The sequence below is a fragment of the Mirounga leonina genome, unplaced genomic scaffold, assembly GCF_011800145.1.
Source record: "Mirounga leonina isolate KUSES-001 unplaced genomic scaffold, KU_Mleo_1.0 Mir_171, whole genome shotgun sequence".
NCBI classification, from domain to species: Eukaryota; Metazoa; Chordata; class Mammalia; order Carnivora; family Phocidae; genus Mirounga; species Mirounga leonina.
This window is the reverse complement of record NW_023270436.1, coordinates 6,299,204-6,321,292: the sequence shown is the minus strand read 5'-3', so window position 1 is coordinate 6,321,292 and position 22,089 is coordinate 6,299,204. Positions and strand designations below refer to the sequence as shown.

At 38.4% G+C, this 22,089-nt stretch overlaps 1 protein-coding gene across 4 annotated transcripts in view; it reads right to left on the bottom strand.

Moving 5' to 3' along the window:
• The window catches only part of SBNO1 (strawberry notch homolog 1), a 57,178-nt gene that overhangs the window by 31,088 nt on the left and 4,001 nt on the right, over positions 1-22,089 (bottom strand). For 2 of the 4 annotated variants that reach the window (XM_035016863.1, XM_035016866.1), the window contains exons 2-11: positions 17,000-17,131; positions 16,388-16,492; positions 14,448-14,760; positions 10,152-10,252; positions 6,428-6,524; positions 4,445-4,605; positions 2,911-3,044; positions 2,635-2,725; positions 1,043-1,204; positions 20-155 (exon numbers count right to left, since the gene is read on the bottom strand). In XM_035016863.1, the coding sequence (XP_034872754.1) occupies positions 20-155; positions 1,043-1,204; positions 2,635-2,725; positions 2,911-3,044; positions 4,445-4,605; positions 6,428-6,524; positions 10,152-10,252; positions 14,448-14,760; positions 16,388-16,492; positions 17,000-17,131 (1,432 nt within the window). The remainder of the gene's footprint in view (positions 1-19; positions 156-1,042; positions 1,205-2,634; positions 2,726-2,910; positions 3,045-4,444; positions 4,606-6,427; positions 6,525-10,151; positions 10,253-14,447; positions 14,761-16,387; positions 16,493-16,999; positions 17,132-22,089) is intronic. The other 2 variants (XM_035016865.1, XM_035016864.1) reach the window with 2 other exon arrangements.

The following is a 22,089-nucleotide window of genomic DNA, read 5'->3' as shown; positions in this document are numbered from 1 at the left end:
AAATAAAATAACAACTCACCAGTGGCACTAGCATAAACAACTCTGGCCTTTGGCAATTTGTTCTGAAGCTCTAGAACTGCTAAGCCTGTCTTGGTTGGCTTTGAAGAACCAACAGGACATAAGTTTTTTGCTTTATGACATTCATCAAACACTATCTGTACAGAATGAATTAAGGAACATAACATAGTAGCAAATATCTCTAATCTTTAAGGAAAATTTAACATTTATTTCAAGGCCTTGGGAAACATCCCACATTTCTGGGGTGGTAGACTGGGCTAAATTCAAGACAATCAGGAGGGGAGAGATGCCGCTGATAATAAGCCCCTGAGCATTAACTTTTTAAAATAACACCAACACGGCCATCATCTGGCTTTGTCAAACCTTAACATTTTACCATATTTGCCTCCAACTGTTTTCTTTTTAAGATTACAAACATAAATGAAGCCCTCTATGGGCCTCTCCTTGACATCACCCCCTCCCTCTCAAGTCTGAGAGGCAACCACTGATTTTGGTATTTATATTGACTGGATATTTAATTCTTAATTAGAATGGAAGAATGAATCCACTGTGGCAAGAAATGTCCACCACACAGATAATTTTGGCAAATTCTCTAAGTACAACTGGTGACTAACTTAATCACCATTTGAAAAACATTCTTCATGCATGACAGTAAAAGGTCTGCCATGAGCAAATAGGTTTGGAAATCACGAAGTCCAAAGTTTTTTTCCCCTTAGTCTTCTCAGGTGCTTTACTATGTAATACGCAGTATGAATCCCCAAAAGTGGAATACAGTACTCATCACTTCCCACACCTATTAACATTTTCCTAAACCAGGAGCTTAAATACTGGCCTCTTATATGACAGCTAGAAAACAGACTCCCCCTTGGACACTGGGAAGTCATTAAAGCTCTTATCCCAGCAATTTCAGTTAATTTCAGGATGTAGTTTTAAATGTTTATTCTTACACTCACTTTTGTGTCATTAAAAAATATAAAAACAAAATAAAGAAATAAAAATTAAAAACATTTGTTGTAAAGGATACCACTCCATCGAAGTCGTCACCGCACCAATGCAGAAGTTGTTTTAATCTAGTTTTATATTTACCGCCAGACTGACTTTCACCAATAAGGGAAGAATAGGTAGCAAAAATAACACCCTTTTTCACGCTCCCATTATGTTTGGAAGAAATTTTTCCATATTTAAACTAAAAAAGAAAAAAGAAGAATTTAACATACACGCTTTTCTCTCTGAAAAATCTATCCCACCCAAACTTCTATAGCAGGAAATTGGTGGGTCCATCATGGGCTTTTAGGGAAGTCAAAAGAGCCCCTAAGACCACACACAGAACTTCTACATATGTATACCACACACACACACATGCACGCACCTATGTTTATATATATGCACACAACTTCATGATACAATGATCTAGTTTTCATCAAAGTCTCAAAAAACTTTTTTTAAAAAGATTTTGTTCATTTTATTTGAGAAAGAGCGTGTGCGTGCTTGAGCAGGGGGAAGGGCAGAGGGAGAGGCAGAAGCAGATTCCCCACTGAGCAGGGAGCTCGATGACAGGCTTGAACCCAGAATCCTGGGATCATGACCTGAGCCGAAGGCAGATGCTCAACTGATTGAGCCACCCATGTGCCCCTCAAAAAATTTCTATCAACAAAAAAAAGATTATAAACTAACCCCCCCCCAAGGAAAAAAAGTCACAATATTCACTACAAAAATATTTATTGTGCACTTCCTCTATGTCAAGTCACTATAATTAAGTTCTAAGGCATATATAAAGAATTATGATTAATAGTTAATATACCCTTCTTCAATTAAACGGACAAAGAAATCAAAAATATTTCTAGATGCCAGTTACATGTTTTTAGTTTTGAGCTGTGAGGAATCATTCAAGACATAGTACTTTACCTACCAGACCACAGTCATACCCACCCAAAAAAGCCAATGATGAGCAGGGCAACACTGAACCAACCTAGGGCTCACACAGAAAGTAGATTTGTATTTACTTATTTTCAAAAGGCTAAGAGAGAGGTACCTGCAGGAAATGAGTCTGCCTATTGTACTACTCCAGCTCTTGGTACATAAGAGGTCAGTAAAGATTTGCCAAATGAACATTAAGATTCCTATCAAACTATGCTTTAGATACTGAGATACATTTTCTTCCACTTGACAGAACTGTTTTAACATGAACAAAGGTACAGATGTAAAACTCCAGTGGATATACAAATATCCAAATCAGTCTCCAAGCCTCAACAATTCCCTATGTGCTGTGACTACCTATCCACACAGCTTTACTACAAACTGCATCCTTATACTCGGTTATGAGTTTCAGCCATATAAGGTTACCTCAGAAACAAAGACAAAAAGAACACCAAAACTGAGAACTCCGTAACAACAGAGACAAGGCCTATTTTGTTTGCCACTATACAACCGTACCTGGCATAGTACTCGATGCATAGTAACCCACAAACCAATAAGAATGGCTAGCACTCACTAATGCTTTCTGTAAAATAATTCACTTAATCCTCACAACAACTCTACAAAGTAGAAACTATTATTCCCATCTCACTGATGAGTCAATATTTACTGAATGACTAACCAAAGAGAAAACTTTCATACCTTGTTTAATGAATGAACCAAAATGTTTTTTGCTCCAATATCCCTCAAATCTCTTTCAGCATCATACTTTAAATCATTTGAAACACTGAACCTGCCACATAAAAAAGAAAAAAAAAAACACAAATTAAATGCAAATTCCATCAGTCTAGCAGTATTGAGGATAAATAAAAACAGGGCTTGACACTTAAAAAAAAAATACACCTACTCATTAAAACCCATCTCACATGCTGGAATAACTATTCACAAAATAAAGCTTCCACAGTCTTTGGCACTTACCATAATGCTCTTTTTCTACTCAGCAAGTAATTTTCATAGATAATTCCCGCTATCGTCCTTCCTTTTCCCACACCAGCACCATCACCTATTAAGAAGCCAGCACGATCTCCATTAGGTAGGAATGTTTCATGTTGCTGAAAAAGAGAAAGCTGATAATCAATCTACTCCTTTAGATACTGTGGTGATCAGTCTTTACAACACTGTTGTAGGAATATATTAATGTGATCTATCTGTATACAAATGGCACACAGTTTGGCTCAATATGGATACTTTCTTTATATTTACTATGTACTCTTTCTGGCTACACTCACATGCACCAGGTAACTGATGTTACTGAAGTTAAACTGGTGAGCATTCTTCTGTATCTCTTTTAATGCCTGCACAGACAAATACAAACTTTTCATCACACATAAATATGGAGGATGGTTACCTGTTCGGCCATTACTTATTTTACAGAACTGGAGTACAAAAGAAGTCCTCTCAAGAAACTGGCATAACTAATTCATGGTTTTGAAAGCCAGTACAACACCCATATACAATAATACCACAGTTCAAACAGCCACTAGGGTATGGGAGTTTAGATTCTTTCTAGCATTCAGCAAGCAGGGTTAAAAGAGCTAAAACAAATAGTCATCCATCCATCCATCCATCCATCTCCTTAATATATATATTCTTAATCTAATAGTTCTAACGGACAAACTCCCAATAATGGAATTGTTAGGTCAAAGGATATACGTATTTTTTATTTCAAGTAAGCTCTACGATCAATGTGGGGCTAGAACTCATGACCCCAGGATCAAAAGTCATGCTCTATTGACTGAGCCAGCCAGGCACAATAGGCTATATGTATTTTCAACAAATTTATTTATGTATTTATGTATGTATGTATTTATTTATTTAGATTATTAAAAAGTACACCACTGAGGAAGCACATGCATGAGAGCTGGGTGCGGGGATAGGAGAGAGAGAATCTTAAGTAGGCCCCACACCCAGCACGGAGTCTGATGCAAGGATTGATCTCACGACCCTGAGATCATGACCTGAGTGGATCAAAGAGTCTGACACTTAACCAACTGAGCCACCCAGGCACCCCACATTTTTAATACATATCCCCAGTGAATTCCAAAGAGGTTATAACATTTTTCATTTCCAGTAGAAATGAACCCCCTGCATCCATGCTACCCCTTTAATTTTTTAACACACGAGGGGCACCTGGGTGGCTCAGTAGGTTGGGCGTCCAACTCTTGATTTCAGCTCAGGTCATGATCTTGGGGTCATGGGATCAGGCCCTGCCTTGGGCTCCACGCTCAGCACAGAGTCTGCTTATCCCTCTCCCTCTGCTCCTCCCCCTGGCTCACGCACGCTCTCTCTAAAAAAAAAATAATAATAATTTTCTAACACATGAAACTTTTGTAAAAATCACAAGCACAAGTTTTTCATTCAAGAAAAATTACCTTTGTGTTAAAGCAACTATACTATATGCACTAGGATTAAAAGATAAATACATTGTATGTAGTTACAAAATATTGCTTACCTGGGCTGCATAAGTAATTGCCTCAAGTTGTAATGCTGATAACCAGCCATTATCAATGGTTTCTTCAGAAATGGATGTTTTGTACCAAACATCAGGAGGAGTAACACTGGATAAAGAACTAGTTTCCACTACAGCATCTGGATGACGTAGGCCAATTTTTACTAAATGAAATTTTAAAATACTTCATTTTAGTTTTCTAGGTAATAACGCTCCCAGTTTTATTATATAATATTGCCATATTTTTGCTATCACAGAGCAAATAAAAGTAAATAAGTAACTATACACTCCAGGATATTAAAAAGGCACTGACAGGTGGTAAATTATTATTTAAATTTGGTAAAAGGACCTATTTATCAAATACTTATGGTTTAAATAAGAGACCTGCTGATCAAAAAAAATCTAGAAAAATATCAACTTAGTTCATATCACCACGTTCTCCAGTAGCAACAAAACATAATCCTAAATTTGGAAATCTATCTGAGGGACGCCTGGGTGGCTCAGTTGGTTAAGCATCTGCCTTCGGCTCAGGTCATGATCCCAGGGTCCTGAAATTGAGTCCCGCATCGGGCTCCTTGCTCAGGGGGGGAGCCTGCTTCTCCCTCTGCCTGCCGCTCGCCCTGCTTGTGCGCTCTCTAGCTCTCTGACAAATAAATTAGAATCTTAAAAAAAAAATCTATTTGAATGCATAAATTAATTAATATTTACAGCTTTGCTGAGCATCTGGTCTATTACTAAACAATGCCATTGTAGCAATGTAAAAGCAGCCATAGCCAATAAATAAATAAACTCACGGGCATGGTTATTTTCCAGTAAAACTTAAAAAGGCAATGGTCCAAATTTAGTTTGCTGACCTTAGTTTAAAGGGCCATAGATAAACTTTCAATTCTTTTATGAAAACTATTATGGGAGTGAGGGAAACCACCCATTTCAGATACCACAACCTAAGATTCATCTTTTAAATGTTTATCGTATGTATATATTATTTTTTTTTTTTTTAAGATTTTATTTATTTATTTGAGACAGAGAGAATGAGAGACAGAGAACATGAGAGGGAGGAGGGTCAGAGGGAGAAGCAGACTCCCTGCTGAGCAGGGAGCCCGATGCGGGACTCGATCCCGGGACTCCAGGATCATGACCTGAGCCAAAGGCAGTCGCTTAACCAACTGAGCCACCCAGGCGCCCTGTATATATTATTTTTAAGTAGGCTCCATGTCCAACGTGGGGCTTGAACGCATGACCCTGAGATCAAGAGTTGCATACTCAACCAACTGAGCCAGCCAGGCACCCCCAAAGTTAATTTTAAATGACCAGAAATTATGGGATCCTGAAGTCGATACATAGTTGGTAAACAGAAATTTTGAGTTTAAGTAGTAATATTAGTGGCTTTTTATAGAAACTCGGAGTAAATAAAGGATTCTAGCTATGTATTTGTTTCATCTTATCACCCTCATATAATGAAAAAGTGAACTTTTTACATCAAAGCTAAAAACTATTAATTTTCAATTTCACATAGTGGCCACTAAAAAAATAAATCATGGTTGTTATGGAAAAAAGGGCAGAAGTGTTAATGTACACCACTGAAATAAATAGCACATTTTATTTTTAAGATTCCCATGTTTTTATGCTTTGTATAAAGTATAGAAAGCTTAGATTTCTATCTCTGCAATTTACTATGATTTTATAATCACTGCTAATATGAGCAAAATTAACTTGAAACAAAATAAAACCCAAGCTTTTTTACTTTTAAAGGACTTCAACCCAAAACAGTTCTAAGTCTGCATAGGGAAAATAACCCACAGTCAAATTTTCATGTAGATATTTTAAAACATATCATAGTTCAAAAACTATTACAAAGCTCTTGTCAAATTCTGAGGTACCCAATATTGACAGATCCTAATAGATAATAACGTGTATGGGAAAGTTACTTAAATTCAAGAAGAACCCAGAAGTCTTTCATTATTCTGACAGATCCCAATGACATACATTTTATAGGCATATACTCTGCATAGGTTTCTGCATGACCCATTTCTTCTTCATCTTCTTCCTCTGGTTCATCTTCCTCTTTCACAACAGGGACCTTCTGTAACACAGAGGGAACATAATCAGAGACTGGAGGCCTAAGTAACACACAGAAAAACTCTTCTGTAGGAATACTAAACAGTCTTCAATCTTGGAAACATGACATACCACTTCTATATTCTCTAAAATCTGGGTCACACTTTGCATCTTCCGTGTTTCTCCAATGAGTACAGATAATCCATGACCTAACTCTCATCCCTAACACACCACTGGGTCACTACAGGGCTCCACCTCCATCCTTCTAACCACCATGATCTCAAACTACTTTCCCCTTCAATATTGCCTACCACCTTCCCAGAACTCTTTTTAACCTCAGTCTTCAATCTTCATTTCAGTTCCAGGAACAGAAAGACCAAAAGATTTGGGGAGAAAAGGTGGATGAGCCCCAGCAGCTCATCCTACAACCTCAATGGCAGAAACTCTGTTGAAGTTACACATCCCACCCTCATTTCAGTGCACCTTCAATTCAGCTGTCTTCTTTCCATCGGACACTGAAACCAAACCCCAAAAAACTCTGGGTTTAAAGGTTCTTCTGAAGGACAGATAATCTACTTCAGACATCTATGTCTCCAAACAACAACAATCATATGTAAGATAGCCAAGCACTTACTCTCCAAACCTTGGCACACCCAAAAATGCAATGGGAAGTTCTTAGTAACTACACCAGGAAAACAGGAATGAAGCCAGACTGTCTCAAGCAACTTGAGTGAATGGTCACCAGTCACATCTTCCTTTGTTTCTTCACAGAATCTTAAAGGGGTAAGGTAGGGAGGAATAGGGGAATAGAAAGACCCTGAACTAGCCTCCTCTCACTACAAGTAAAACCATCAGCAAAGCTCTTTATTAATGTGCTTGTTCAAGAAAAATACAGAGAAAAAGCTGTGAAACCCAGTGTATGTAGAAAAGAAGAAGAAAAAGAAAGAGAAACCAGTCAGGACCTATAAGCAATGCCAAGGACAACAAAGCCTTAAAAGGTAATGGCAGACTTTTTGATTTTTTTTCTTTAGAGTATGATAGCTCACTAAAAGTGGGAGATGTAGATAAACATCCAATCAACATCAATCCATGGAATCCTCAGGAAAAAATCCAAAACAGACCTGAATGCTCTCAGATTTCTGTTTGCCAAAATGAAACTCAATTTCAGAAACTACACAAAGTGGGGATGGCCAAAGAAACAGATGTAAATCCCTATTCTACTGTTATTTGTGTGGCCGTAAGCAAATCACTTAAATTCTGAGTCCGCCCCATCCCCACCTTCACCCCTTTCCCCACCTACCAAATAATGCATACTAAATGACCAGCCTTCCTTCTCTAGCTTATCTTCCCATATCTGAATTAAAAAAAAAAAAAATTACCAAGAGTATAATTGGAAGATAAGTTGGTGATACTGTCTGGCCACAGGGACCAGACAGGTAAACTGATAAGCCAGTAAAATGGCAACTGAGGGTCACCAAGCTTAGGGGCAAGGAGATACAATCATGAGGGGGAGTGGGGAAAGATTGTGGTACCTGGAGAAGGAAGGCCTGCCCAACACACAAAACAGGTGTTCACTACTCAACTTCAGGAGTATTTTACTAGGTGGGGAATGTGGACCCAGGGTTGTCAGGTACTCCTATTTTTCAGGATAACCTGGAGATCAGGACCTTTATGTTGTATCAACAAATTAAAAAATTTTCAAAATATTGTGGAGACCAAACATAACACATCTGTCAACTGGCTTTGGTGCATAGTCTACCAGTTTGTAATCTCTGCTAGATGTTTTTCTTTTTTTCTTTTTCTTTAAAGTAAGGTCTATTCCCAACGTGGGGCCCGAACTTAAGACTTCAAGATCAAGAGTCACATGCTCCACCGACTAAGCCAGCCAGATGCCCCTGTTAAATGTTTCTTAACTCTGACAACATATAATTTTTGGCGTATTATGGGCAAAAGTGGGCTGGACTGGGAATCTCAGCACTATGTACATTTCTTAAAGGAAAATGCAGTCTTTTTTTTTTTTTTTTTTTTTTTAAAGATTTTATTTATTTCATAGAGAGAGACACAGCAAGAGAGGGAACACAAGCAGGAGGAGTGGGAGAGGGAGAAGCAGGCTTCCCACTGAGTGGGGAGCCTGAAGCAGGGCTCGATCCCAGGACCCTGGGATCATGACCTGAGCCGAAGGCAGACGCTTAACCGACTGAGCCACCCAGGCACCCCGCAATCTTACTTTCTAAAAATCAACTTCCACTTAAGTTGCTGGCACACAACCATTAAATAAACTGGGTCCTGCCAGCATTCATTCTCCTGGTCCCTGTTCAAAACCTCAGGCAGATTGCTGTCTTTCCAATTCCATATTCCATCCCCAAGTCCTAAAAATCCTTTGGTATTGTTATATGCAGTCATCTCCTATTATCCTTTTTTTACTTTCCCCTAACCCTTTTCCAATCCTCTTTACAATCCCCCAAGTTTAGTCTCTTAACACCTCCCTTCTGGAGTACTTAACCAACCTTCCAACCTGCCTGTCTTCCCCACCTGACTCACCCTGAATCACTAACAGGATCCTCCACTTCCAGGGGCCCCCACTGGTGCTGCACCAAGTCCAAAGTCACTGTTTTTTTTTTTAAGATCTATTTATTCATTTGAGAGAGAGCGTACGTACGTATGCGAGCGGGAAGGGTGGGGGAGCAGAGGGAAAGAATCTCAAGCAGACTCACCACCGAGCACAGAGCCCAGATCTCACAACCCCGAGATCATGACCTAAGCAGAAACCAAGAGTCGGACACCTAACCAACTGAGCCACCCAGGTGCCCAAAGTCTTTGGAACTCAACTCAGGACCCTCCACAGTGCCAAAATCAACCATTCCAACTTCCAACTTCCTCCTGGCTTACCACCATCTAAACATATAGCCACCACCTCCTCTGTGCCTATCAATGCTTTAGCTCCCTTCCTAAAATGCCCTCTTACAGTCTCTCCAAACTCAATACCTAATCTCCATTATACTTGCTCCACAAAATGAAGTCTTCCCAGGCCATCTGAGTCCAGGGAGATTTCCTCTTCCTCCAATTTCATAATCCTAATTGTGAGTATCTCAATGTACTTTCTGCTGTACTTTATACTACTTAAACCATGTGCTTGTCAAATTGTGTGATTATGGAAGGGGGAGCCATGTAGTCTACCTCTTGTACAAACCCATCACATACATGCAGTATTATACACAGCACAGTTATGAAATAAATGTAGAGTTAATTAACCCAAGGCATTTCCAAAATTTAAAGAAAAAAAATTACTTATAACTAGAATATTGTATGATCTGACAGCTCATAACTAGCTATATATTTAGGTTCAATCCCCAAATGGACAGTTATCAAATACTGTAGTTAACTCCACATTATCTTTGTCTCTGATCAGGTAAGATTCACAATAAAAGGATGTCAGTACTGCGTGTAATACTAAACCCTATCAAATATACAAGCTATAATAACCTTGTTTAGTATGTCCGTTTATGTTAGATATTTAATGCTTATTCATTAGTTCATGTAGTTGAGTAGCCCCCCCTCACCCAAAAATAAGTTTTCTGTGGGTCGTTTTAGAGCACTTTTAGCCAAGTATATTTCTACACCACGTAATACAGATGCAGCTTTTGAAACTCACCATGGTTGGAGAAAAACTCCTCATTTTCATGTCGTTTATCCATATTCTTGCTACTTCTTTATTAGAAGATTCTTTCTTTACTGTACCATTGCTTACATCAGCTGAGGGGAAGAGTTATTAGATTTTAGAACAAAATCTCAATTTATTTTCAGTAAAAGTTTTACTAAAAAATTTTTTACATTCAGGTTTAAAAAAAAATGTTAAATCTAAGGAGTCAGTAAGTTTACTGAATTCACAAACCAAAGAATACCAACCTACTTGTCACTAACTTAAAGCAAGCATAAGAATGAAAACATTCAAAGCTATGTGTTATCACGGAGCTAAGATTTAACCTTAGAAAACAAGTAACTTAAACAGAAATGTGTGTATAGGAAACCTGAGACCTAGTTATGAAAAGGACATCTTAACCAGAAGTGTTTGATAGTTTATTTTAATACACATACCAACAGCAAGCATTACTTTGGGACACTTCACTTGGTTCACCAAAAACAAATAAACCAGAATGGTGTTATTACCAAGACAGAATTAATCTCATCTGAGTTGGTGATACTTATTTTCGAGGCAAATAATTATTTCTTGGAAGAAAAAAAATTGGGGGAACTCTATTTTCCTCCTCCCCTTAGAATAAAGATCCAAACAATGAATCTTTTCTTCTTCTATACCAGTGGTTTACAAACTCTATTCAGATACAGCAAGAGAATCCCTCAATCCAAGTATCAGGCCAAGTAGAACTGCTTGACTGAGTAGCCTAGAGCCCCTGTAATCAGCCCGCATCCCTGAAGCACTCTTCAGGTACTTGGGATTTCTGAGATCAGTGTGAAAATCACACCAGAATAATTGATTAACATCTTATCTATTCTACCAAAAGACAGGGAGTATATGGGAGACTGTCACTTGGGAATCCAAAATGACAACTGAAGTGTTAACAAAACAAACAGAATGGAACAGAGATAACAAATTTATGTGTTTAATGTAACTGTGGGAGAGCAAGTGAACAGTTTGCAGAGTACAGAACTGGACCTTACGTGAGAGCTCAGAACCCAAACAGAGAGCCAAAGGGCTCAAGGCTCCGGAAGGGGCAACACCCACAGATAAGTGTAAGGGAACATGCAAAACCTTGCTCTTTGCAGTTTCATACTTTTAATGTTCTTCCCTTCCAGTAAAAAGATGACCCTCTGCTACAACACAAAAGTATGCTCATCTTTGGCATTCACTTACATGTTTCTTTTTCAGCCCTGGCCTAGTCTGATAGTTTCTCAGGCTTCCACACAAGGATGGCCTTGACTTGTAATCTTTTGTCTTTTCAAAATTACTCCACTGGATGTGGGAGATGTTACTGTACTAAGCATTACTCAATTAGCTCCAAACCTATCCTGTTTTGTTTTACTTTCTAAACTTCCCTCACAATAGCACAGTCTTCTTTAAATTATGAGAACATGTGCTGATTTGAGGAGTGGAATACTCAGGAAGCCACTCACATAAAAGCAGCAGGATTTCTCCTCAAACTCAAAGGCTTTAATGACAGCTGCTTCCACTAACTGCTGATCATCCATGTCTCACAGGAGTCATTCCAGATGCTGCCCTACACCCCAGCTAGGTCAGGGCCATGCCTGCTCTCCATGGTGGAGCAGAGTAAAAATGAGCCCTAAGACAGTTAAAATGACTTCTTAATGGGCACGTAGTTAGCAGGTTGCAGTTAGTTCAGGACAATGACTTTGAGAGTAAACTATAGCCATAAGGACACAATGGTATGGACTCAAACAAAAGATTAGATTATTTGATATTTTTAATTACATCTGTCACTAAAGACAAAATTAGTTCTGTATCACCCTACAAACTCTTCTTGGCCATTGTTTTAGAATGTTCCAGCCCTCTACTTCACAAACACAAGCACAATTTCCAAGCAGTCCATTCTGCCACAAAATTATATACTAGTCTATATCAGGTATTAAAACTTTTCTCCCAATATTAGAAAAATAAGGCAGCTTTTGGAAAAGGAACTATTTAATACTTATCAGCTCATTCCAAACCCTAATAAAATGCTATTTATGCACTAGTATAAATCCTCAGGAACCTCCAAGCCCAAAGAAATTTACAAAAAAAAAAAAAAAAAAGGCACCCATTCCTACGCTAAAACTGTAAAATAGTAGTCAGCTCAGAATATAACTGAGGTCAGTTATCATTTCCAACTGGCCACCCTGGGACTGTTACATAACAGGTACTCAAATACACTTCAGCTGAATGTAGAAGGGAAAGGAAGAATATCCCTCTTAAGAGTTCACGTTTTTCAGTTTTTAAAACTGTACTACTAAAATTTGATGTAGTCAAGATTTTAAAATACATCTAATAATTCTATTTTTTTTTTAAAGATTTTATTTATTTGACAGAGAGAGACACAGCGAGAGAGGGAACACAAGCAGGGGGAGTGGGAGAGGGAGAAGCAGGCCTCCTGCGGAGTAGGGAGCCCAATGCGGGGCTTGATCCCAGGACCCTGGGATCATGACCTGTAACGACTGAGCCACCCAGGCGCCCCTAATGATTCTATTTTATCCTTAAAAATTACCTTACTAAACATGAAGCTTCCTCTGAACACTGCACTTAAAACTATAACCTCTTTCTGCCCCACACCTCATTTTGTTTCTCTCCACAGGGCTTATTCCTTTCAGACACACTATATAACTTCTTTATTTTGTTTATTGTCTCTCTCCACTAGAATGCAAGCTCCATGACAGCAGAAATCTCAACAGTTTTCTTCCCAGCCACACCCTCAAAATCCCAGAACAGTGCTTGGCACATAATAGGCACTCAATAAATATTTGTTGAATAAATGAACAGTAACATTCTAAAGAAAAACTAACAATAAAATCTATATTCATTATCCATAAATAAACTCTTTAAAAAATGTAATCAAACCACTGTTGAACTTTTCCCCTTTAAACCCTATCCTTAAAAATAAGTAAATAAATAAATAAACCCTATCCTTAGGGGTGCCTGGGTGGCTCAGTCGTTAAGCATCTGCCTTCGGCTCAGGTCATGGTCCCAGGGTCCTGGGATCGAGCCCTACATTAGGCTCCCTGCTTGGCAGGAAGCCTGCCTCTCCCTCTCCCGCTCCCCCTGCTTGTGTTCCCTCTCTCGCTCTCTCTTTCTCTGTCAAATACATAAATAAAATCTTAAAAAATTAAATAAATAAACCCTATCCTTAAAGGATTAGCTCGTGGTGATGGTTGAACAACTCTTGTGAATATACTAAAATCCACTCAACTGTGTACTTTAAAAGGATGAATTTCATGGTATATACAATGTATCTCAATAAAGCTGTTTTTTAAAAAAGGATTATATGGGTGCTCATTCTTTAAAATATATATATATAGTATGGGGCGCCTGGATGGCTCAGTTGGTTAAGTGTCTGACTTTGGCTTAGGTCGTGATCTCGGGGTCCTGGGAGCAAGTCCCCCCCCCCCAAATGCTCTCTAACAGATAGATAAAACCTTTTTTCAAAAAATGAATTATTTTACAATAAAAATGTATGTATCTTACTTTGTTTAAAAAAAATTTTTATTTATTTGAGAGAGTGTGCGTGCGAGCAGGGGGAGGGGCAAAGAGGGAGGGAGAGGGACAAGCCGACTGCACTGAGGCAGATGCCAGGCTCAATCCCAGGACCCTGAGATCATGACCTAAGCCAAAATCAAGAGTCAGATGCTCAACCAAGGCACCCCAAAAATGTATTTTAAAAGAGAATTTACTAAATACACAACTACTCACAAGCAATAAAGACAATGACAGGCAAAATAATAAAACTGTAAAAGTCAGAGTTAAAGCGTAAAGTATCAGTTTAAAGCTAGTTACCTCACGCATGGTCCACGGACCACCAGCAATAGCACCTCTGAAAAGCTTGTTAGAAATGCAGGATCTTGGGCCCTACCCCAGACCTACCAAATCTGATTCTGTTTTTGAACAAGATCTCCAGGTGATTCAGAGGCACTTTTCAAGTTTGAGAAGTACTGATTTAAAGGACTGAGAAAATGTTAACCAGTTATTCCCAATATATAAAACTGACATCTCATGGTGTTAACTAATGTAGCCACCTGGTAATTCCACACTTCATTTCAAGGTAAATGCTACTAGGGCTTCTAAATTTCTCCTTCCTTTGAATTGTATAAATACTGTAATTGTGCAAAGTCATAAAATATGTCCTTCACACCCAGTTCGTTTAAGACCCAAGGAAACCCTTAAAAACACACTGACACATCTTACCAACAGGAGCCAGCTGACACTACTGAAAACAGACAGACTTACTAGCTGCTGTTGCAACTGGCTGAGCAATATTAGCTGGTGGCTTCAGTTTCATGAGTTCATTCAGACTATTATTTTTCAGCAGATCCTTCAGCTGAACCTGGTCTTTTGAGGGTGCAGAGGTCATGGCATTTCGTACTGCTGGTGCTGAGACTGAAGGGCGTGTGTTTGCAGTAGTCTGGATAAACTTTGTTAAAGTGATGGTCTGCCTATTTGTTGTTACAGGCGGTGTTTTAGTCATTACAATTGTAGATCCCAGGGTTGGAAGCTGATTTATTTGATTCAGCACAAATGTTGTAGTAGATGGAGGCTGCTGCTATAAAAGAAAACCGTTATACATCAGACCACTGAGAAGTACTGAACTCTCTAATGTGGCTTAGATTCACCAACATGGGAGGCCATTTAAACATCTAAAACTGACTTTAATTCTTACCTAAACACTGGCACTGTTATTTTTAATTGAATATGCCTAACTATAAACTACCAAGTTAAAACACATGACTTTGAGGGGAAAAAAGGTACAGTAAGAGTGTGACATTTTCTACAATTGTAGGGGGCAGCAAACATAAAATGGAACTATCCTAACTAAGCTGTGATGTGTGATAATACTATATAATACAAGGACTAGGAACAGAAAGAATTTCTAATCCCAGCACTGCCCCAACTAGGTCGATAACTTTAGGCAGATCACTTCACCCCCAGAGGCCCGGGCTCTCTGGGATCCATTTTCCATTGCTAGCATTCTACAATTCTTGTCCAATGCTTTGTTTGCTATCATACAAACTATACCAATGTTTAGAATTTAAAAGATAAAACCACCAAGCAGAGTTTTAAATACCTATGCTGCATGAATGATCCAGTCAATCCACCAATATCACATACTGGTGATAATATGGGTACTACCTTTGAGCCTAAGACAAAGCTACATAGCATTTTATTTTCTATAGTTGGGGGTAGAGGGGGACATTAGGAGTTGGACAAAAATGCAGTACAAAAAGGTCAAAGATTGGGAGGATGACAATGTGTCGGTGACTACAATGGACTGAAGTACAATCAAGATATTTTTAAATTTCAGTCTATTTCTACTTCCTTCCCTCCTCAAACTATTTGTTATTTTTCCATGACTCCTATAACAAGAATCTTAAGAGATTACCACTCATCACTTTTTTATTTTTTAAAACAGGCAGCTTTGGGGTGCCTGGCTGGCTCAATCATAGAGCATGCAACTTCTTAATCTAGGGGTCGTGAGTTTGAGCCCCACACTGGGCATGGAGTCAACTTTAAATAAATAAGTAAAGCAGGCAGCTTTTATATATATATGTATATATATATATATATAATTTATTTAAATAATTTAAATAATCTCAACACTCAACGTGGGGCTCAAACTCACAAACCCGAGATCAGGAGTCACATGCTCCACCAACTGAGCCAGCTAGGCATCCCACCACTTATCACTTTTAAATAAAACTCTTGACAATAATTTATCATAAGTTATCAAATTTTTAACCAGTTTCTAATAATTTCATATGCTAGGCTTAAGTTAATAATTGCTACGTTTAAGGTAAAATCAGAGGAACTCTATATTTAAAGCACAATTACCATTACATAAAAATCACATATACCAATGGACAAAAGCTGAAATCAACAAGGAAAAATGAAATGTGTAGTGGAATAATGTGTAACTCATCTTTACTTCATGAATTTTGTATCATTTACAATAAGTAAATTCAAAACACTCTGTTTTGTCCTAATTATCTTTTGATCAACATAACTACAAGAAGAATGAAAGAAATGTTTTATCAAATAGGAGCTGAGAGTAGCATATCGGAAAGTAGCAAAAAACAGAACTGGTAAGATAAAATGACTTCATATTACAGGTTATTTTCTTACTATAATTCAAAGCCATTTTAGCAGTCATGCCAAATGTAAATCATTCTTACCCTAACATTTAGTAGCGCTGGAGTAGGTACCGTCTCTGGCTCTGGTTTCACAGGAACTGCTGCTTCAGTCTCCAAACCTAGTTCTAATGCACTAAGTGGCATGGACTAGAGAGAAAACAACATCAGAGAAAAATAAAAAATGATGGCAGTGAATTCTGTTTCAAGAATAAAAGATTATTAAAACAAAAAAAAAAAAGTCAAGTTTTAGACTCAAACACATTGTAAAATCTCTGATACCAGGTAGGAACTAATAATCTTTGGAAGTACATCTTCACAAAACTATACTGACAACAGAATCTTATTTTTACTTTCAGAGAATGTACATAGTGAAACCTCAGAAGAGGGTCCCTATAAAGTACAAAGACAACTAGTAAAGAGATTAACCAACCTCCCACAAGAGCTCTAAGCAATTCATCTCTTACTTTTATATATATATCAAAGCGGGAAATGTCTTCTCACTGCAAATATTTTCCATCTCATGAGTGAAGACTAATATAAAAATAACACACATGTGCTTATTTAAAATTATGTCTCAATAATGCCTGTCTCTATAAGTAGAAATTAAAATTAAGAAACAATCTACTTTTTACAGAGGCTTCGGGAAACTCTTACCTGCTGAACTGAAGGAGTAGGTGTTGGAGTTGCAAGCCCCGCATCTCCCCCATCAATATCAAAGAGGTCATTCGGACTAATTCCACTCTCACTCAAAGCAGCAAGCAGTAAATCTTGCCCTGGCTCCACCATCTTTAGAACAAAATATTTAATATTAACATAAAAAACTTAAAATGCCAATTAACTCCCTTCTAAATACAAACCAACATCTTCTACCAAATCCATCCATTTGATATTTATGAAGAATCTGCTACATATCAGGCAAGAAGGATGAAAGAGAAATAGTCTCTGATTCCAAGAAATTCACAGTAAGATGAAAAGGACAGAGAAATATGTAAATCACAGCAAGAGTGTATGTGTACAAAATGCTGTGGGAACAGAGAAGGAATGCTCAACTTTGCCCGGGGAGAGAGGTTACAAAGATGACCGTGGAACTGAGTCTCAAGGAAGAAATCACCAGGTGGATAAGGATCTTCTGAACAGCGCATTCACACTTACGGAGATATGAAAGACACTGGCGCTCTTTAAGAACATTGGTTAGAGTAATTCATCATTGGTATGGAAGTTCAGAACAGAAATCCAAGCCTCACGCAGGTGACGACAAGAGATGAGGAAGGTATCACCCACGACCTTGTATACCATGCTAGAGTGTTCAGTTAATCCCATGGGTAGTGGGGGTCAGAAAAGAGTTTTAGATAGAGAACTGCATGACATAGTCAGATTTGTGACTTAGATTATTCCGAGAAGTATGGAAGCAAACTGAGAATGGGTAGAATAAGACTAGAAGGAGGGAGACATTTTAGGTAACTGCTACAGCATACCGAGAGAGAGATGATGTGGGGCGCTTGGGTGGCTCAGTCAGTTAAGGGTCTGCCTTTGGCTCAGGTCATGATCCCAGGGTTCTGGGATAGAGCCCAGCATCAGGTTCCCTGCTCGGCGGGAGGCCTGCTTCTCCCTCTGCCCCACCCTCTTCCCCTGCTCCTGCACGTTCTCTAATAAATAAAACCCTAAAAAAACAACAAAGAAAGAGATGATGTGCTATAATAGCAGGGTGTAGAAAAAAGGGGGGATGAATTTCATCAGGAAGGACAATCCATAACACTAAGTTTATATAAAAGCTAAAATGGAAGAGAATAAGAAAGACAAAAAGCATGAGTTGATGGATGATTAGATTTAAGCCAAGAGAAAGTGAAAAAATAAACACTGAGCCTGGAGACCCCAAAATGAGTTATATAGAGTTTAGCGAGAGAAAATACCTATTTAGGAACAAGCAAATATTTTATTTAAAGATTTTGTTTATTTATTTATGGGGGCGGGCAGAAGGAGAGAATCTCAAGCAGACTGTGCTGAGTGTGAAGCCTGAAGTGGGGCTCAATCCCACAACCCCGAGATCATGACCTGAGCTGAAACCCAAGAGTTAGACGCTCAACTGAATGAGCCACCCAGGCGCCCCGCAAATACATTTTAGATTTGGGTTTTCTTGATACAATATGTCAAAGTAATTTACCACCAAAATGGATTTTTATCCATTTTGTAAGGGGAAAAAAAGCTTAACAGAACTTTCTTGATTTTTAACGTTTGTCATTAACTTATCTGAAATAACCAATTTATATACATAAACATGAAAAGTGACTGTACTTGTTTTTCCCAAAAAACTAATTTCATGTTACATAAATAATACACTAATCTTTAGCTAGTTCATTTGTTCTCAGGCTGTGTGGAAGAATTAAGTGTCACTGTTTTCATTCTGTCCTACAAAAAGAAAGGCATTAGTCTCTTTGACCATGACTTCCAACATATAAGAACTAGTATTTCAAATGAAAGTATGATATTTAACAGAGAAATCCTCTACTAGGTAGGTCTTTGTTACATAAGCCTATACATCATTTAGAAAGAAGTTCTAGCAGAAACATGAATGAGTTTAAGGTAGAAACCACAGATATCCAGAAATGAAACTCAGGGCAGACCTACTGTTTAAAGGGGGGTCTTTTTTTTTTTTTTTTTAAAGATTTTATTTATTTATTTGACAGAGAGACACAGCGAGAGAGGGAACACAAGCAAGGGGAGTGGGAGAGGGAGAAGCAGGCTTCCCGCCGAGCAGGGAGTCAGATGTGGGGCTCGATCCCAGGACCCTGGGATCATGACCTGAGCCGAAGGCAGACGCTTAACGACTGAGCCACCCAGGCGCCCCTAAAGGGGGGTCTTAAACAGATAGCCCCAAGGAAGAAGAAATAGATTTCCCCAGAATTTTTCAGAAAAAGGAAAAGTCTATGGAAAAATACGTTTTGAGCAGGAAAGAGGAAGGTAAGGAAACTGACAGTGACTAAGTATCTTTTACAAGCCTGACACAGTGTTAGGCTCTTTGTGTACACTATGAGACCACAACAACCCCGAAAAAGATAGACATTATAATTTTTTAGAGATGAAACAGAGGCTCAGAAACCTTAAAGTACCTATACCTACCCAGACCTAGATTGTCCAAATTCCCAAACCCCACGCATTCTCTTTCCAAAGAATAGATCCAGAAGTCAATGTTGCAAACCTAAGTTTCAATACTTAACTTTGGAATAAATGCCAGTCTGAGATTAAAATCGGAACGGAGATAGATTATTGGATAGCAAGATGGAAACAGTATGAAGGGACTGAACAGGGGACAAACAGGAGAAATGTCCCAATATTGATTTAAAATAAAGTTGATCATTTTTCTAATATAGACACACCTGACCATACTTTACACGTTATCCTAGTACATAGTACAAACATGTACCAAGACAGCTAAACCAATGCTTTAAAAACATTTTAACCTGGGCACCTGGGTGGCTCAGTCAGTTAAGTGTCCAATTCTTGATTTCGGCTCAGGTCATGATCCCAGGGTCGTGAGATTGAGCCCTGTGCCGGGCTCCCTGCTCACTGGGGAGTCTGCTTGAGATTCTCTCTCCCTCTGCCCCTCCCCGCCAACATGTGTGCGCACTCTCACTCTCTCAAAAAAAATAAAATAAAATAAATCCTAAAACAGCAACAACAAAACATTTCAACCTACATTAAGACCAATGATCTGTGAGAAAAGGGGGTGGTTGTGGCCTGCTTGCTATGGCTAATCCTGACCTAGATTAATAGAACTCCAGAGACTATCAAAATGTCATCTTTTTTAAGTAAATACTGAAAATAATGATTTATTTACATTTGAAACAAAAATACATTGTTTTAAACCAATGACTCCTAAACAACAGACCAAAGAACACTTGGAAGCCAAAGGATCCATTAATCCATTAGATGCACACCAAGCCGTCTAATTATACTAAAAAAGTACAGAAACATCATTGATGAAAGCAAACAAAAATCAGAGAAGCATTACTAAATTCATGAGAGGTTTTTGAATATATTTTCTGAACAATGAGCATTGAAAGTATAAAAATATCATGGGAAAAATTTTGGGGGAAACTTGGTATTTTTAGAAGAAATTAACAGTACAGTTTATAACACTATCTTTTTCTTTTTTAAAGATTTTATTTATTTATTTGAGAGAGAGAGAAATAGCAAGAGCCGGAACACAAGCAGGGGGAGTGGGAGAGGGAGAAGCAGGCTTCCCACCGAGCAGGGAGCCCGATGCGGGGCTCGATCCCAGGACCCTGGGACCATGACCTGAGCCGAAGGCAGACGCTTAACGACTGAGCCACCCAGGCGCCCCCAGTTTATAACACTATCACTGACCTACTGAAAACTCATTCACAGGAATCACAATTTGAGACCTCTGAGTAGTGACTTAATAATAACAATGTCTTTTATAAGCTATTTTTTAAAAATATTTTATTTATTTCAGAGAGAGAGAGAGAGAGCACACGCAAGCGCATGAGTGAGGGGTAGAGGGAGAGGGATAAGCAGACTCTCCGCTGAGCAGGGAGCCCGATGCAGGACCTGATCCCAGGACCCTGAGATCATGACCTGAGCCAAAGGCAGATGTGTAATCAACTGAACCAGCCAGGTGCCCTTTTCCAAGCAATTAATGAAAAATATCTTAGGTTTATATACATAATATACACAAACAAAATCTAGGGATGCTTTCTTAGCCAATTGGGTACAAATTCTCTACTTGAACTTTTCTGCAGTGAGAAAGGGAGCAGGGAATACAGAGGAATATCTCTAATTTTCTCTAACTCCATTAGGCAAAACCCTTAATATTTAAAAAAAAAAAAAACCCTTAATATTTAATCATTCTCCTATTCTGAAACTATTACAGACTCACAGAATTTCAGTCTTCAGGCAGAGAGCCCTTAAAAGGTTATATTATTCAATCTTCTCCTCACCTTATAAGTAAGATTTATTCTTGAGAAGGAAAACATTTTCACTTTGAACCTACTAAATAGAATATAAATGCAAATACTGTTAAATGTAAGAGAACTGTTACAGTGTCTACAAAGGATTTCATAGACCTTAGGTGACATTTAACATGTAGCAATCCAACAAACCCAAAAGTTACCAACCCCAGAGTGATTCTATCTAAAAAAATGGACAACAAAAAAGTTCCATTTCTATCATACTTAGGAAAATACCACCTATTTCAAAATAGTACACCTATGAAAGCGTCTAGTAAGATAAATAAGAAACAAGGACAAGGTAGTAGAGAGAAACTAAGCCATCCTTGGCAGGAAGAGAATCCTGAGAAACAATAGCCAATCAGAAGAATGAAAGGATACAGTTCCCACTGAGAATACCAACACTGAAACCTATCAACCAGGACAAGGTTCCTCTTGTTGAGACCTAAAGCAGATCTTTATAGCTCTGGGCAGATACAAGGGATCTATCTGCAGCAGTGAAAGCACACCACAGAGGCTGGGGTAGACTATGAAATCAAACAGAATATCTGGGTTCAAACACTGGCTACCTCATGCACCAGTAATAGAATATGGTCAAGTAATAACTATTTGACTCAGTTTCCTCATCTTCAAATGGGAATAATAATAGAACCTATCTTATAGGATTGCTGTTGAATAAATGTTATGCTACTGGCTATTAACTACTATTTTGATATTAGTATCATGTCAAAAAATAGGTTTTCTCCTACATCACTGATACAACACTATTTCCCAGAA